This window comes from Falco naumanni, chromosome 7, assembly GCF_017639655.2.
Source record: "Falco naumanni isolate bFalNau1 chromosome 7, bFalNau1.pat, whole genome shotgun sequence".
Lineage (NCBI taxonomy): Eukaryota > Metazoa > Chordata > Aves > Falconiformes > Falconidae > Falco > Falco naumanni.
This window is the reverse complement of record NC_054060.1, coordinates 59,017,472-59,033,304: the sequence shown is the minus strand read 5'-3', so window position 1 is coordinate 59,033,304 and position 15,833 is coordinate 59,017,472. Positions and strand designations below refer to the sequence as shown.

The window sequence follows — 15,833 nt, the reverse complement described above, 5'->3', positions numbered from 1 at the left end:
AAAGGAAAAACCATAATGAGATAGGTCATACCTATAGACTGCGTCTGAAAAAGCGGCAACAGTGGTAAAGTAACCTAAATGTTCCCATTCTCTGTTCCTCATTCAATTATTGGTTTTAAGGTAAAATTAAATTGGCTTTTAAAATTCTAAACTACACTGATGGGGCAATAGATTTGTAAAACTACATGACCCATAACAATTTAAACTGCTTATATAAATAATACAGTCTAGCAAGTTCAGAGAAAAAAGATATGGGAAGAAATTGTATGTTGGAGAAAAAGTGCGTCATGAATATAAGATGTTTGTTTTCTTGAGAATTAGTTTTTCTGTAGCATTTTCTAGCAATTTGTAAAATAAGAGTCTACAGTCACAAGGCAAGAAAGAAGGCAGAATCCATTTGAGGGTGATATTTTTGAGCGTCTGATGTCATTCAGTCCCTGTCAACAGTTCTGTCTTCTCTGCCACTCAGGAATGTGGTCTAGTCACTGGCTATGGCTCTTTTCTTTCCATAGTCTCCATCTGTCTGATGTCATAGCAGCTGGATGAATCTCATCAACTCCTCCTGCTGAGAAATTCTAGCTTTTTTGTGTGTAATGCTTTCTGTCCTCATCCTCCCTTAAAACTTAACCTATAAAATCTAAGACCTTTCAGTTTTGTAGCTCTCAGAAATGTGTTTTCTCCCAACTGATTATCCATTCCCAACATTTCTGTGAGCAACATTTCCCAAAGCTTAGCCCTCATGCACAAAATCCCTTCTCTAGCATCACCAAAGCCAGTTGCTTTGCATTTTAAGGTTTATCAGAGATTGTGTGCATACACATACAACCTCACAGATTCCTCCATGGGGAATTCTGATTTCCACACCCACTGAGGGCTGTGTCTTCCCACCTTTTTCCAGTAGCTTCTCTCCTTTAAAAGTATAATCCCCAAATGCTGAGTCTGTGTTTGTATGCATAAATAGAATTGTAAGATGTTACTGTTGAGAGGTAGTTTCTGTGCTAAATTTGGAGTATTTTGTAGAAAATCAGGTTTTGTCACAGCCACTCAACATTCCATTGCCCAACCCGCTATTTCTGCTTTGTCTTCAATGATTGTCAAGCCAGCTTACTTTTCCTAATTCACTTGCTGTAGGGTAGTTTGACTTTAATTCAGACTTCATCATGGAATTTTGCTAGACATTCATACACGGGAATCTACTTGCAGAATTCTTTCCTATTTTACAGCTTTAATTTTCACATCTGTCAAACATGGAGCCTATTTTCAACAGCAATACTGTTCTTTTCCAACTTTAACCTTTCAGTCCACCAAATCTGCATCATCTCAAAAAATGTATTTTGACTCAGCTACAGGCTACAAAAAGTAAATACTGCTAAATATAAAGACAGAACTCCCCTAAGGGTTTTGTCTCTCTGCCTTTTAGTGTATTTTATGTAGTGTGTCTTTGCTGTGGTGGCTGTTCTTTTGGACTGCATTGTCCTAGAACGTGCTATATCAAGCTTTGGATTATTCATGATGTGTTTCGTTCTATTGCGGAACTTTCATAAATCATTGTACTCCTAATTCTTTTTTCATCAGCTATCGACAATACAGCTATTACTACTAGCCTGATGAGCTATGTGATGTGCACACTGTTGATTAGGTGCTTCACAGGATTCATACTACTGAATAATTTTGGAAGAAACAATGCAATTTTTTCCATGCGTTAAATTTGATCATGGTGTGCCTCTTGCACTGCCTTTGACTCAGAAATAAATACCACAGCCGCCTTCAAGCCAGTATTTATTTAGACATGTTTCAGCATAATGTGAATAGAAACTCTGTTTCACACTTTAATGAGAAAGTCACATGAGTGAGCATTAAGTATGAGGAGGTCAAATGTGTGTTATAGCTCAAAGATGCTCTCTACCTCCGTAAATGTTTAACTAGCTGTTTAAACTAAGGTCTTGGCTCTACTTAGATGTTTGCTAGGATTGGTATTAGAAAACCTCTCTTGCAGAGGTGCAGCTTATAATTGCCAATGATTTCTTTTGATAGTACAGCTGAATCCATGTTCCTGAAATAATAAACTCTGCCAGCTGAGGATTACTTTTTGCCAAAATAACTGCATGCACACTAGAACTTTTGTTAACAAAGCTGTATTGACCAGCAGTAGGGAAGGGGTTTCTGTATATGGAAAAATTATACTGCTAATCAATAGCGCTATACTGAGAAAAGTCCAGGGCCAAGGAAGTCCTAAGGTAGTTATTGGCAGCAGCTTAGGTTTTTTTACAAGTGATAGCTGTGAGAGTAGCTAATATTGTGGATGTACTTTAAAAATTCTGGACCAAGTATAAATTTATTGTTAATTTAAGACTGCTTTTCTTGATATTCTTAAGGTATAACAAAGAAATCACCTTATCTGAAAAGGCAAGGTGTTTAATGATAGGACTAAATAAATGGTAGGCTCATAATAGGGTTTTTAGATACTTTCGTGTTAATGCGTGGGTCACACCCTAATTGAGTTAAAGCAGTCATTCCTATGAAAACTGTAGTAATGATTGTTAATTTGATTCTTGGAGTGAATATTTTTACGGTGCCATTACTACAATTAATTTTTTGCCATACTAATAAACTGCCTTAAGCAGTTTGGAAACATGAACCTCCTGACTCCAGAGGTTCTTTCCAGTAAAATGCAACTAGAAGAGCAATCTTGCCTAAAATCAAGGGGACATACATGTTTTTAAAGTTGCATTTGAATCTTCTCATTGGGGATTCTAATGAATGATCACCTGTCTAAGTGTTCCTGGAGCAGTTGGCTAGTTTATCCCATTTAACAATGTCTCCAGCTCCTGGAACTTGATAAGCCTCAGCTGGCTGCTTATGCTATCCTTAAATCATGGGAAGTAAACAGGAGCCCGTAAAACATTTAGAAAAAGCAGTACCGTAATGCTCTCAGAACTTTCATGCAGGTTGCTTCCATGGTGATAACCTGTTGGATTCCCATAGATCAGGGGTCCTCAAACTTTTTAACCAGGGGCCCAGCCCGTGGATGAAGTGGCAGGCAGTCATCTGCGGCTGCTGGGTTTCCCCCCCAACCCCCAGCAGGGGGAGGAGGCTGGGGGGTGTCTGTAAATACCGGGGGCTGGATTGAGGACCCTGGGGGGCTGTATCCAGCCCACGGACCGTAGTTTGAGGACCCCTGCCATAGATGATTTGCAAGACCATATGTGGTCTTTCTTAATACTGCATTTATTGAATTACTGATTTTACAGAGGAGCATCATCAGACTTCATAAAGCTCCTAAAATGTGTCATGATTTAACATATATCTGACAAGGATTACTTTAAAACCTGATTTTTTAAAAAAATCAGTCTCTAGTAAAAATTCATAAGATTTACTTTAAAATACAGTGTACTTGCTACCCCCTCCTCAAAACTGCTTTATTTTTCTGGACAGAAAATTCAATTTTTTAACAGCTGATGCCCCAGATTGGTCCCCTGAATCTTGCTTTATACGTACGTCATATAACCTGCTTGAGTTATATGTCTAAACTAAATGTTAATAACTTCCAAATTTTTATCTCCAGTCTTTTTAAGCAGTACAACTCAAAATGCAATCAAACTATTAATCATATGAGGATTTTTTTTTTTTAATTCAGAAATTGAGTCAGCATGAATCTTACTGTTTGTACATCTTACGTGAACTGTAGCCAGACCAAACTATGTTAGATAGCGGTTGTCAGGACACTATCAGGACAGGATGTCTTTTTGTAAGCTGAGACAGAGAGAATAACCAGGATCTTTTCTCATTTCCTTTAAATAGCCCCACAGAACCTGGTAGTGTCTGTACCTCTACCATTTAACACTAGTTCAATTCAGAGTTTCCTCACTAACAGACTTCCAGATCCCTAAGGAAATACTTTAATCCTTCAGTTCCAGCACTCAGCCTGTCTGTATTGAACTCCCTAGCTCCTGCTTTCCTTTACACAGCACTGTCCTTTTGTTGCCTTGGCAGTGCACATTGCTTGCATCTTGACTTCTGATACTCAGAACTCTTATGCTTGAGAAGTGGCTTTTCTTGGATTGCATGATTTCCAGGTAAAAAATAGAAAATGCCTTTTGCTGTTGAAGCTCCTGTTTGATCTCTTTCTTCACCTATATTTGAAGACTTTGAGTATTAAAGCAAATGGAATTGTATTGGATAATTTGGGCCCTAAGTCTTCAACAACAGTCACGTTGTATTGGTGCTTATTTGTCACTAAGAGGCAACTGATACTCAAAACTTTCCTGGTGAAAAGAACCCTAGAAAAAGAACTAAAAATAAACACCAAAACTTGTTAAAGAGACAGCAATATTCCAGTGTTGAAACAAGCAGAGTATCTGTGTAAACTGTTCTCAAGAACAAATCATTGCTCAATACTGACAATCCTAACCATCCAGTGAGGCTGCCTTTTCACTTTTGTCTTCATTTCCTCCCCTGTCCTTCTTCTAGACCAATGCCTTTCTGGTCAGTTCAACAAGCCATTGGCAATTTCCCCAGGAATGCAAAGAAATATGTTATTACACATAGTACGTCGTTGTCCTGAAGGACAAAAAGGGGCAAAGGAGGCTGTATAGCTGTGTATCATTCTGTCACTTGTGAGCCTCATAGGACTATCTGCTTCCAGTGGGTTGGACAGAAGATGCATAGAGGGATTATCAATATGGCATGGCAGGAAGAGCATTCAGCAGGTACTTGGCAGTTACTGAGGCACATCTTGGGAAAGATGCAGTTATATCTCAACTGCTGGCTGACTGAAATCAGTTCCCAGGAAATCAACTGTTTCATCAAGTCCATGACCTATTTGCCAAACTGGGATTCATAGTAAATGATGAAAAATTATCTCTGAAGATCATATACACCTGAATACTGCTGAAGATAATAAACAAATGGGAACCCTATTAAATTCACATTCAGCGCTGGCTTATATATTGAAAAGCAGACTGAAGTTGTATTGTAATTCTGCTGAATTTAAGGGTAAGGTGATAGCGTTGCAGAAGCTGCTGATGTTTGCCGATACCCAGATTTACTGCAGTGGGTAAGGACTGTTCTCCCCTTTTCCAAGCACCAGATAAAAAAAATGACTACTACTTTTTCCCAGGTTATATCAGAAGTCACTCTAGAACCAAACTGTGACATACGACTGACTTTCCTGTCTCTTCCTTATAGCTTGGAGCCTGAGACCTTCTCTTACCAATAAAGAGGCAAAAATTAACCCCACTATTCTGGAAAACTAATGAGTTTTCAGAGTGCTACCACCTATCAGTAGTGGCCCTGTTGGCTATCCACTGGCTTTCTGATCCCACATTTTGAGGGGGAACAAAATAAACATGAGTTGGAGTACTTAACATGAACTGTACTGTGCACTAAAAGAGACAGTAGCTAAAAATCTATTTGTCTACAATAGAAAAAGTAAAATTAGGACAATCTGTGCCAGGAAAAGCATGGCTCAGAACCTCTGGCGATGCCACCTTTGTCAGAAATCTTGAGATGTATTTTATCTCTTTGCACAATTGCTTCAATTTGCCAGACAATATTTAGCACCAGGAAGTCAGAAATATTTTAGTGATAGGCTGCTATTGCTAAGAATATCTTTGTCTTCAAATTACTGTGTACATCCAGATAGGCTGCCATATACATTCCCATTTCCCTGGACACTGTGCTCTGCCCCATGGCAGAAACACACAGAAAGCTCTAGTTGGCAAACTGAGCCTCGGGGGAGTAGTCCTCTGTTAAAAAAGAAAAGCTTTTCTGTACCGTGGCACAAAATATAACCTCAGAGATGTACCAGTTTAAAGAATTCTGCCCCATCTCCTGCTTTTAAAACAAACAAGCTAACTATTCAGCACCTTCAATACCCAGCCAGCAACAGCGTCTGTCTGACCTGTTTCAGATCCAATTCCCCTCAGTGATGCCACATTTCTGTGCTGCTTTCAAGGCCATCTTTCCCTGTCACCATGATATAAACAAAGAAATAAAGATGTAAACCAGCATACTTGGGACAAGCCAAGGGATATTGTGGTGAAATGGGAAAGTAACTCCTTGTGGCCAGCCAGTTATTCTGCAACAAAAAGCTTCCCCCAGAACACATGCTGAACATTTGGCACCACCTAGAACAGAATTTAACCTTTCATGATACCCTCAGTTGGTTTGGGGGGTTTAGTTTGTTTGTTTGTAAATGGTTTTAGCAGATGTATTCAAAGGTCAGCAACCTCATCCCAGAGATTTTTCCAAACGGGTCACTTAGTGCAGTTCCATGCACTGGTCATTGACTCGTGGGCCTTTTCCCTTCGTGCACCATAGGACACATACCTATAAACTCAGTGAATCACTGACTCCTTCAAAACCACAGAAATACGTATTTCCATATATACAGATATCCACCACCTTTATGTGGTGCCTGGAGAATACTGCAGTCCTCACATGAGATTTTTTTCATTTGAGCAGGAACTGGGTGAGAATCATCTTCAGCCTTTGCTGTGTGCCTGCAACTGAACACACAGAGGTAGACGCTACGGTAGCTACCCAACAACTGTTAAATAAAACAGTTGTAATCCCATTAGGAAGGGTCACATGGGTACCTTCAGGGACGTCAGCATTAACTGCGGTTTGTAGAAAGCTGGACTAAGAAGGGATAACTGTCTTTTTACAACTAACATGTCGGTCTATCTCTCTGCCTGTCCTACTTGAAACAAATATATTTTAAACTGACATTTTTCAATTATTATATCTTTTCAGCTATTGATCTTATAAATAATTTGTTGCAAGTGAAAATGAGAAAGCGCTACAGCGTGGACAAAACCTTAAGCCACCCGTGGTTACAGGTATTGCTACAAATTCCCTGTTTTTTCTTGTGTGTTTAGGCTGTAAGTATGTAACAAATTTTCATTAAGCACAGTAGAATTGAAGCAAACCTGTACAAACCTGAACATGTTTTCAGATCCTGAGAACCTCATACTCCTTCACCCATTTATCTATAGATTCTCTTTTTAATTTCTGGTTTCAAAATATGCTACAAAAATGTTTTGTTTGCCCACTGGCAACATGATGTATATAAAAAGAGCTCTTATTTAATTTACATTATATGATTGCTTGGAGTCTACCCCGATTCATTTCTGACTAAAACTAATGAATGGGCTTTCACTTCACAGTCAGCAGAAGAGCTAGTGAAGTTGTATGCTTGCCAGGAAAATACGTTAGCTACCTTCAATTAAAATCTTCAACTAAAAACTGAAATGTTAGCAATTTTTTAGATGCTATCAGCCACTGTCCTCTGCTCCTTCATAGGGTATATTTTTTTATCCTGGCAGCAGCCAAATTGTTGCAAGTTAAAGACCTAAACCCAGAGTCGGTGCAGTGAGCAGTCAGGGCCCACCCCACCACCCCCCACCAGGGGACAGGCTGAGGCCAAGCTGGGACACCAGGCTGCGGGATCTCCCAAGGGATTCACATTTGTGCCCCCCCCAGTTAGGGATACACACCAAACATACTCTGTTTTGGATTCTTTAGGAAGGCGTCCATACTCTCTTTTCAGTTTGGCTAGCTCAGTGGCAGTATATGGTATCTCTTTGGTTGTAATGTGAGGATCATCATTGCCTTCATTCAGATAAGTATATTCTGTTTTAATTAAGGGTCTCACTTGAGGGTTTTCTACCTCCTCCAACTCCTTCTGAGGGCATTTTGGGGTAATACCCTTTTCCTCTACTTCCAGCTCTATTACACTCAGGGCTTCAATGTCTTTAGAGCATTCTGCCTTCAGAGTGGTTTTTAACAAGCAGTTTTCTTCCCTTCCTTTCTCTAATTGTTGTTCTAAGTCATAATTTGTTTTTTGCAGAACTTTCACCAAATTTTCAAGGGATTCTATAATTTTGTTTTCATTGCTACATTTTCTAATGTGATCTTCGATTGCTGCGACTAGGCTAGCTCCTAAAATGGCACAGACTATAGATTTGCCCTTACCTGATCTAACTTTAGCTTCAGTCTATAAAGAGGTCACTGGATCCACTACATTCTGCAAGTTTGCCCAATTAGCTTGAGCCCAATCTTCTCCGGGTACAGAGGGTCAAGCCCCATACTTTGCCAGAAATGTGTAAAACACATCCCAATCTTTCAAAGTAGAGAGTGATATGCTGGTATAGGCAGAAAAGGGTTTCCACCTCCAACCCTACACCCCACCTTCTCCTGGGCTTGCTTTCTTCCTCCCAGTTATCCTGGCACCCCCCAAGGTGCTTCTTCCAAGGCTGCTTCTCTCACTGGGAGCCATCACAGAATACATTTGGCTAAGCCTTGGGGGACCAGAGAGGTGATGTGGGCTAAGGCCCACAGCAAGGATGCGTGTTGTCTCATATGATGGGACAGAAGCCTTCACCTTCGTGCATCCACTTTTATCACTCATGCAATAGCAAATGCAGGTGAGTTAAGGTGAGGCAGTACAGCAGCAGCTCTAGCAGCACAGATGAGGCAAGTCCTCTTTCTGGAAGAGCCCAACTTTGTGGGCTAAGGAAAGCAAACAGTGGTGCAGGGCAGTGAGACTTAGATGTGATTTCTGAGAGGATACCTGGGCCACAAGTGGGCCAAAGTTTGTGAGATCCTAAGGATGAAGAATTTCGTGCACTCACAGTGCACAGGCTTTCTGGTGCTTTGGCTCAGTGACCAGGGCGGTGCCTTAGGTTGAGAGAAGGTGAAGGAGGAAAAAAAAAGAAAACTGGATACAAGATCATGAGCAGAGGTTGGTCTGCCTGGGGCTAGGATTGACTTATTATAGCAGCTTCACATATGCTTTGGGTGGAAATAAGAAAATAAATTCATAAATGTGAGATACTTTAGACAGATCAGAGGCTGCAGAGCACAATGTCCTAATCGTGAGAACCAAACCAGTTTCCAGCCTTACTTTTGACTGTCAACATGGAGTTCCAAAGTACCTTGATGTTTAGATGTACATGTCTCTTTGAGCACACCAGTAATAGCCAAAGTTTGGAAAAGCAGATATTTTTCTAGCCCAAGCTGAATTGATATCCTGCAGCATTATACTGAGACAGAGCAAATGTCTTGACTGACTGATACAGATCCCAGGGGTTTACGTGTATGATTTAAAGATGTTTCTTCTTCCTTCTTACTATTATCAAGCATGAGGAACTGTTTTACCACCATGCCTTATTTAGAGATTATGGAAACCTGTATACTATCCATAAATTCTGCAAAACAGCCTGTAACATCTTCATACTATATTTATGACAGTTTAATAAAATTAATGTATCAAAAAATCCTCTAGAGATGAAGCCTATCTCTATAGGCAGATTTCATATTTATTAATTATAAGATTTTTCCACTCTGGAGCAATAGGGATGCATGACCTTTAGACTGCTGAGTTAATAGCACTTCACATATTAGTAGTAGTAGGGAATGTCATTTATTTTAGGAAATTTAAAACTAATACTGCTACTCTATTTCAGGACTATCAAACTTGGCTAGATTTAAGGGAACTTGAATGTAAAATGGGGGAACGCTACATCACCCATGAAAGTGATGACTCCCGATGGGAACAGTATTCAGGAGAACATGGACTGCAGTATCCAGCGCACCTTATCAGTCCAAGTGCTAACCATAATGAAAACACCAAGCTAGAAGAAACAGAAATGAAAGCCCTCAGTGAGCGTGTCAGCATCCTTTAAGTTGCATCCCCTATAATCTGTCAAAACACTGTGGAATTAATAAATACATACGGTCAGGTTTAGCGTTTGCCTTGCAGAACTGCCATTATTTTCTGTCAGATGGGAACAAAGCTGTTACGCTGTTACACTGTTGATGTATCTGAGTTGCCAAGACAAATCAACAGAAACATTTTTGTGTGACCAACTGTGTTGTATTTACAAAAGTTCCCAGAAACACTAAACTTGTTATTGTGAATGATTCATGTTGTATTTAATGTATTAAAGCCTGTCTCCACGGTGCCTTTGCAAATTAGTGTTTTTCTTACTTGAGCCTCATTTTGGTAAGAGAGAACTTTCCCATGAAGATCTGGGGTTTTTTTTTTTTGTGTGTGCATCGTTAGTGTTGTAACTGTAAGCAAACTCTTGAAGAGTAGATCATAACTGCTGTTCTGTGAACAACTTCTACCATTTGGATAAAAGCTTTTTTTAGCGTTGAAAAATAGAAAAAAAAACATTGCATAGCACTGTACAGTTTCAAATCAGCTAACCTGTGTGTATGTGTTCACCTATTTGTGTACATAGACACATGCATTGACAGTGTAACTTGCCCTTAAGCCTAAATGCCTTCGTAACAAACTGCAGCATGTCAGTCATATTTCCTCTTTTCATAAAATATTCTTCTCTAATATGAATATTCTCCAATATGTACATTCAGAAGCTAAATAACTTGTTGACTTTGTGTATGTTTTCAATAAAAGTCTTGTTAAAAAAAATTCATGTGATTGATTTTTGTTTGAAATATCCCTGGAATGGCATCAAAAGTAGGCAGATGAGTTAGTTCATCATTAAGAAGCCCATGTGGGGGTAGGCAGGGAAATGCTGCCAGCTAACCTGCATGCCTATAACATTTTTGGTAAGAACTTGCTTGGACTGATTTTATATCGCAAATTCAATCAGTTTTGAAACATACCAGGGCAGTGAGGAAGTTAAGAACACATTAATGGGAATTTACTTTTTTAATTTAATGGAGAAGTGTGCTGCTTCTGCTTTTCTACTGAGTTCCATTGAACTGACAAGGTGATACGGATCTCTCCTGCTCTCCTTCCCCTGAAAACGTTAAAGGTAGTCATTTTCATTTCTAACAATTATTTAGTGTTCCAACACTAACCCATTTAGCTTTAACTACAAGAGGGTTCAGGCTGCACTGTAAAACACATGCCAGAGTAACTCAGTGACAAGCTGAAAATTATTCTATGCTGGGCTGCCTCTGAAAGAAACCAGTTGACATACAGGTACTGAGGACTGAGTTGAAAAAGAAAAGATGCATGGGATGAGAGGCAGAAGCATGCAATGGTAAGAGCCAATAACCACATGTGATAAACCTCTACTGATCAAATCCTAGCTTTGTTACAGTCCTGAGCTTTTCAGTAGATAAATTTCCTTTGGACAAAGCTCTTCCTCAAGGAAAAAATGGATTTATGCCAGATACATAACGACCAAAGCCAGCAAAAATTCTCAGGCATTTTGCACCTCTACTGGACAGATAGCATGTACTGTAGAAGAAATGTAGAAAAAGCACCTATTCACAGAAAAAAACACCTGTTTATAGAACATCAAAGTATTGTGAAAAATTACTTACAAATCTCTTCTCCCTGCCTCTTTCCCCTGCTCTCACTGCCAATAAGAAATCCTTTTCCACTTCAGTTGGACCCTGAAGGAAGCTCTCCGATAACACTGACCTTGTAACATTTCCTGAAACAGCTCTGGTTGGGCAGAGTTCAAATGTGTTGACTATTCTGCCATGCTGTAACAGCTATATTTTCAGTCAGGACATTTCTACAGGATTAAATTTGGCTTACTATTGGCCGTTGTTTCTTTTTCAATCAGCTGTAAAATAAAAATAGACTCAGGCTGATTATCAAATTTCTGTCAGTAGAAGTACGTGTATATTTAAAAGGAAGGCCACTTAAAGGTGCAGTGGTGTACTCACAGATACTATACAGATTATATTCTGTTCTTTAACAGCTCCAGGAGCTAAGCCAAATTAACTATATGTTCTAAAAGGAAACCGAGGGAAATTATCAGAATCATATAGACTTTGTTCAGATGCCAATGTCATGACTGTTCAGAAGGAGCCATGACCTCACTGAAGGGCATTAATTTTGTTGTCTCATTCCTCTATGTTAACAAGTAACAGAGCTTTTGAGCTCTGCTTTCACATTGATCAAGGTGAGTCAGGATTTGATTAGTGGCTTGGTTTTATTTACTGTTAGTGTACCAACCCTTGAGCAAAGATAATTTTAAACACAGTTAGATTCTCAAAAATACCAGATAGCATACTGGTACTCAGTTCTGAAGTATGGACGCTAGTCAGGACATGAAAAGAGAGAGCAAACTACTTTGCAGCTTGCAACAGGATCTCTAAGAAGCTGGATGATGAAACTAGAGACAGTGCAAATTTTAGTGAAGGAAGGACATTGAGTACTTACACTGAACCCCATCATCTGCTAATTTATGCCATGAGAATGTTTAGCATGCAGAAGGGTTTGCCAAGCACAAACTCGTGTTGATAAACATATTTAATCTCAGACCATTTTTGATAAACTGTTTGCCAACAAAGGCAAAAGTAAAAATACATTACTACTCTGAGAAACTTTGACTAGCTACTAAACATTACTTCAAAGCAACAATTGTTTTATTACAAGGGGTATATTATACTTTCATTTCTCCCCATGTCTTTTGGGTTTTTTGAGCACTGCAGCTTGCTTCATCGCTTTAAGGAACTTGTGCAAATATCCATTGCTTTTCAAAAAATAATCTGCCATTAGCCAGTATAATAAATAAAAGGTTTCCCTGCTGCTGTTCAAAACTGTTGCACTATGAAGTTTGAACTGTGCAGTTCAGCCAGACAGATGAATTCACCAATTCCTAACTCAAAGCCTGAACGGAAACTTGCTTTTCCTGATACATCAGCATCAAAGTGTCCTGGAGAAATCCGGCATTGTGTTGTCCTACATGATTTTCCTTTGCTCATTTTACTCAGGAAAAAGGAACGGTAGGCAGCTCTGTAGTAATGTTTCCATGGCCTTAATTTTCCATTAGGCCAACAGTTCCTGCGCATGCATCACAGAAGCAAAAGCAGCAATGGATATGCTGCACGGAAATACCAGCCTGAGGATCAGTTGATGACATTTCCTTTTCAGCTGTGCTACTGCATATCACATGTATATAAGCAGGTGTACACATACATCTGTAGACATGCTTATTGTGTCAAAGCTCACTTAGCTGGGGAGCGCAAAGAAGCCAACATACTTGGAAGCTAGAGCTTCTGGTTTATGTTAGGTTGACATCTTCTTTATTCATTCAGATATGCTTTATCCAGCATCTTGTCCAGGCAGTTTAACTAACTCAGCAAACAAGGCAAGCTAAAAGCATGTGCTAGAGCAACTTGTACAGCTCAACTGTTGTGCAGCCACTTGGCCATGTGTGACCACCCACCCACACCTTTACACCATAGGGTGGGAGGGAATTCCTGTCAGCAGGCCTTGTCTCCCATTGTCTCAGATACTACATCCAACCTCCTTGCTCTCATCTTAGCAGGAGCTCTTCAAAACTAGTTGTATATTCTGCCTTCCTCTTTTCTTCCTCCTCCATCCTCCTTCCCCTCTCCACCTCATTACTGAAAAGCCTCTCTAGAATCTCACCTCTGCAGTGGTTAGAATGTTGTTAAGTCCTGACCTCATGGCAAGGCAATAACCATCTGGCTACTGTGTCAACAACAGTCTCTTTTAGTTTGAGAGGTTAAACAAACCAGGTTATTTTATGTTATTGGAGAAATCAGCACCTCTTCTGCACACCTGAATTTATCCAGGACAGTGAAGTCACAGAGGTGACATGGAAAATGCTATTAAGATGGGAAAAAAAAATCCAAACCCTTACTGGACTAACAGGAACAGATACTTAGCATCCCATGAAATTAGGGAAAAAAGAAAAAAGAAAACTCCTAAGGAAATTTTAAGAATTAATCGCTAGACAAGTGAAACCACGTATACTACTTCAGTCCACAAGACATAAGGGAAAAGGTCAGGAGTGAGTAGTTACAGATTATGACACAATATCACAGCACTCTTAAAACTAGCAAGCTGCAACAAGGCTTTTACTACTCCATACCAGGTTAACTTCAATAAGTAGGTCCCACACCTTGCCCCGGCACAGCCACCAGTCCCCCGCAAGATTTCAAAAGTTCACCTACTGTCCATGCTGTTTCACCATCCGCTTCAGGCCAGTCCACCCTGCTTCTTGCCTCTGCTCCATCCTCCCTCTGCTTCTTCCACATCTCTCTTCCCCCAATCCCCCTCTTCCATACCCCTTAGAGCTATTTAACTACATAGCAGGAACCAGCCACAGCTGTACCTCATCCACATCAGCCAACCCACCGCCCCATGTGAAATACAGCCAGCCCACAGCTGTATATTATCAATGTTAATTAACCTGCCTTCATTCCTCTGTAATTCCTCTGCAGTGCAGTATTATTCAGATAGGCCTACCAAAATATTGAGATGCTGGAGAAGTGCTGCTTCACGCTGACAAACCAGAGCCCTGTCCGTGTAGCTGTTCAGCACCCCAAACTTTGCTCAACTTACCACTTTCCCAGATATACTAATTTTTATTATTTTTTTCCCCCAGAGAAGTAGGCTGTAATTTATTCTAGCAACAAAGGAAGCCAGCCACATGCTGCACTGACCACCTCACTGTCTACCTCACGGCCAGACCTATGGCATCTGAACCAAAAGGCTCATATTCCTGGGGTTTGCTGTGCATGTGCCAGAGGGGAAAGAGCTCAACCAAATCAAATGTAAACCAGAGGAACTGTCTTGGTAGATCAGGTACTTTTCAGTGGTGACAAATCTGACAGCTGAATGGGATGCAGTTTCACCTTGCTTTTTCCTTAGCTTGTTCCTAGCAACCGGAGCAAGTGAATGCCGAAATCAAGGTCTACTGGGTGAGCTAATATTTGTCTGTGCTTCTTATTGAATCTTTGCTTTGCTTCAGTGAGGGGCAGGAAGCATAGATTATAAAAAGTGTAAATTATTTTGCTGCCTTACTAAGCACATCTACAAACTTGACCATGAGCTATTCACAAATAAGAACTTAAGGAAAGTCTGCTGAAGTTTCAGACTGAAGAGTTGCTAGTTTGAAAGGTGCCATGAAACAAAATGTTTTGCTTGGGCATCCAAGCACTAAGGTCCTGCACCTTAGGGAGCCTGTCTGTGCCGTGAGACTGGGGGGCCCAAGGCCCCACTCTGCAGTCTGCTAGGCACCGTGCCAGCCAGGAGAGCTACAAGGAAAGCAGGCACGATGAAAACGTGCCTTTAAGGCAAATACTGAAATCTGTAAGCACATGTGTGCTGCCAAAATTTGACAAAAATTGGCAGATCCCGTTGAAGTATTTCTATCCAGACAAACTATTTTCCAATATGAATTTATGATACATTTGCCAACTATAACTTAAATAGTTTCTGATATCACTTCCAAAGTGAATAGTGACTTATTGCTGACAACTTCTTACTCTTTCAATGGTGACTGATTTTTCAGAAAGTCCTAATAACCACCCTTTGAAAAGCAGGTAGTTTATTCTGGTTCCTCTGTTGACTTAGGCATACAAAAACTTCAGTTAATTTTGAGCAGTTAGGTCACTACATTTAATAAGTGGAAAGTGTACTGACATATTCTTGAGAAAAAATAAAATTTTACTTGAGGGACCTGGCTCACATTTAGCATGTAAACAGCTGTGGCAGTTTAGGATGGTTTTGTCTTGGCCCCCAGCTGTTTGTTACTGGCCTTATAACAGAGCAAAAATAGAACATTTCAACTTCTCTAGCTGACACTCAAAGGCCTCTAAGCACACTTATTCTCTTAATTTTCCCTGATTGAGAATTAGAGCTGTGATGCTCCATTCTTCCAGCTCTGCCATGGGGAGACATTGAGAAAAGGATCTGGAGGGACAGTGGGGGTGTCGCGCTACCGTGGCCAGGTTTGCCAGAAATCATGTGTCCACGTCCTGAACTGCATTTCTCAAAAGTGAATGATAAGTTGCAAGCCTGAATCCTTGAGGATTTCTAGGTGTCTCAGGCTTCCTGATTTCTTTTGAAATAGGATTTAAGG

At 40.1% G+C, this 15,833-nt stretch overlaps 1 protein-coding gene across 5 annotated transcripts in view; it reads left to right on the top strand.

Moving 5' to 3' along the window:
• Positions 1 to 10,432, top strand: part of PRKD1 (protein kinase D1) — a 144,674-nt gene extending 134,242 nt beyond the window's left edge. For 4 of the 5 annotated variants that reach the window (XM_040601455.1, XM_040601453.1, XM_040601454.1 and 1 more), the window contains 2 exons: positions 6,757 to 6,842; positions 9,471 to 10,432. In XM_040601455.1, the coding sequence (XP_040457389.1) occupies positions 6,757 to 6,842; positions 9,471 to 9,689 (305 nt within the window). In that variant the 3' untranslated portion in view covers positions 9,690 to 10,432. Of the gene's footprint in view, positions 1 to 6,756; positions 6,843 to 7,527; positions 8,818 to 9,470 lie in introns of those variants that run through there. The other variant, XM_040601456.1, reaches the window with a different exon arrangement.
• Positions 10,433 to 15,833: the final 5,401 nt, after the last annotated feature.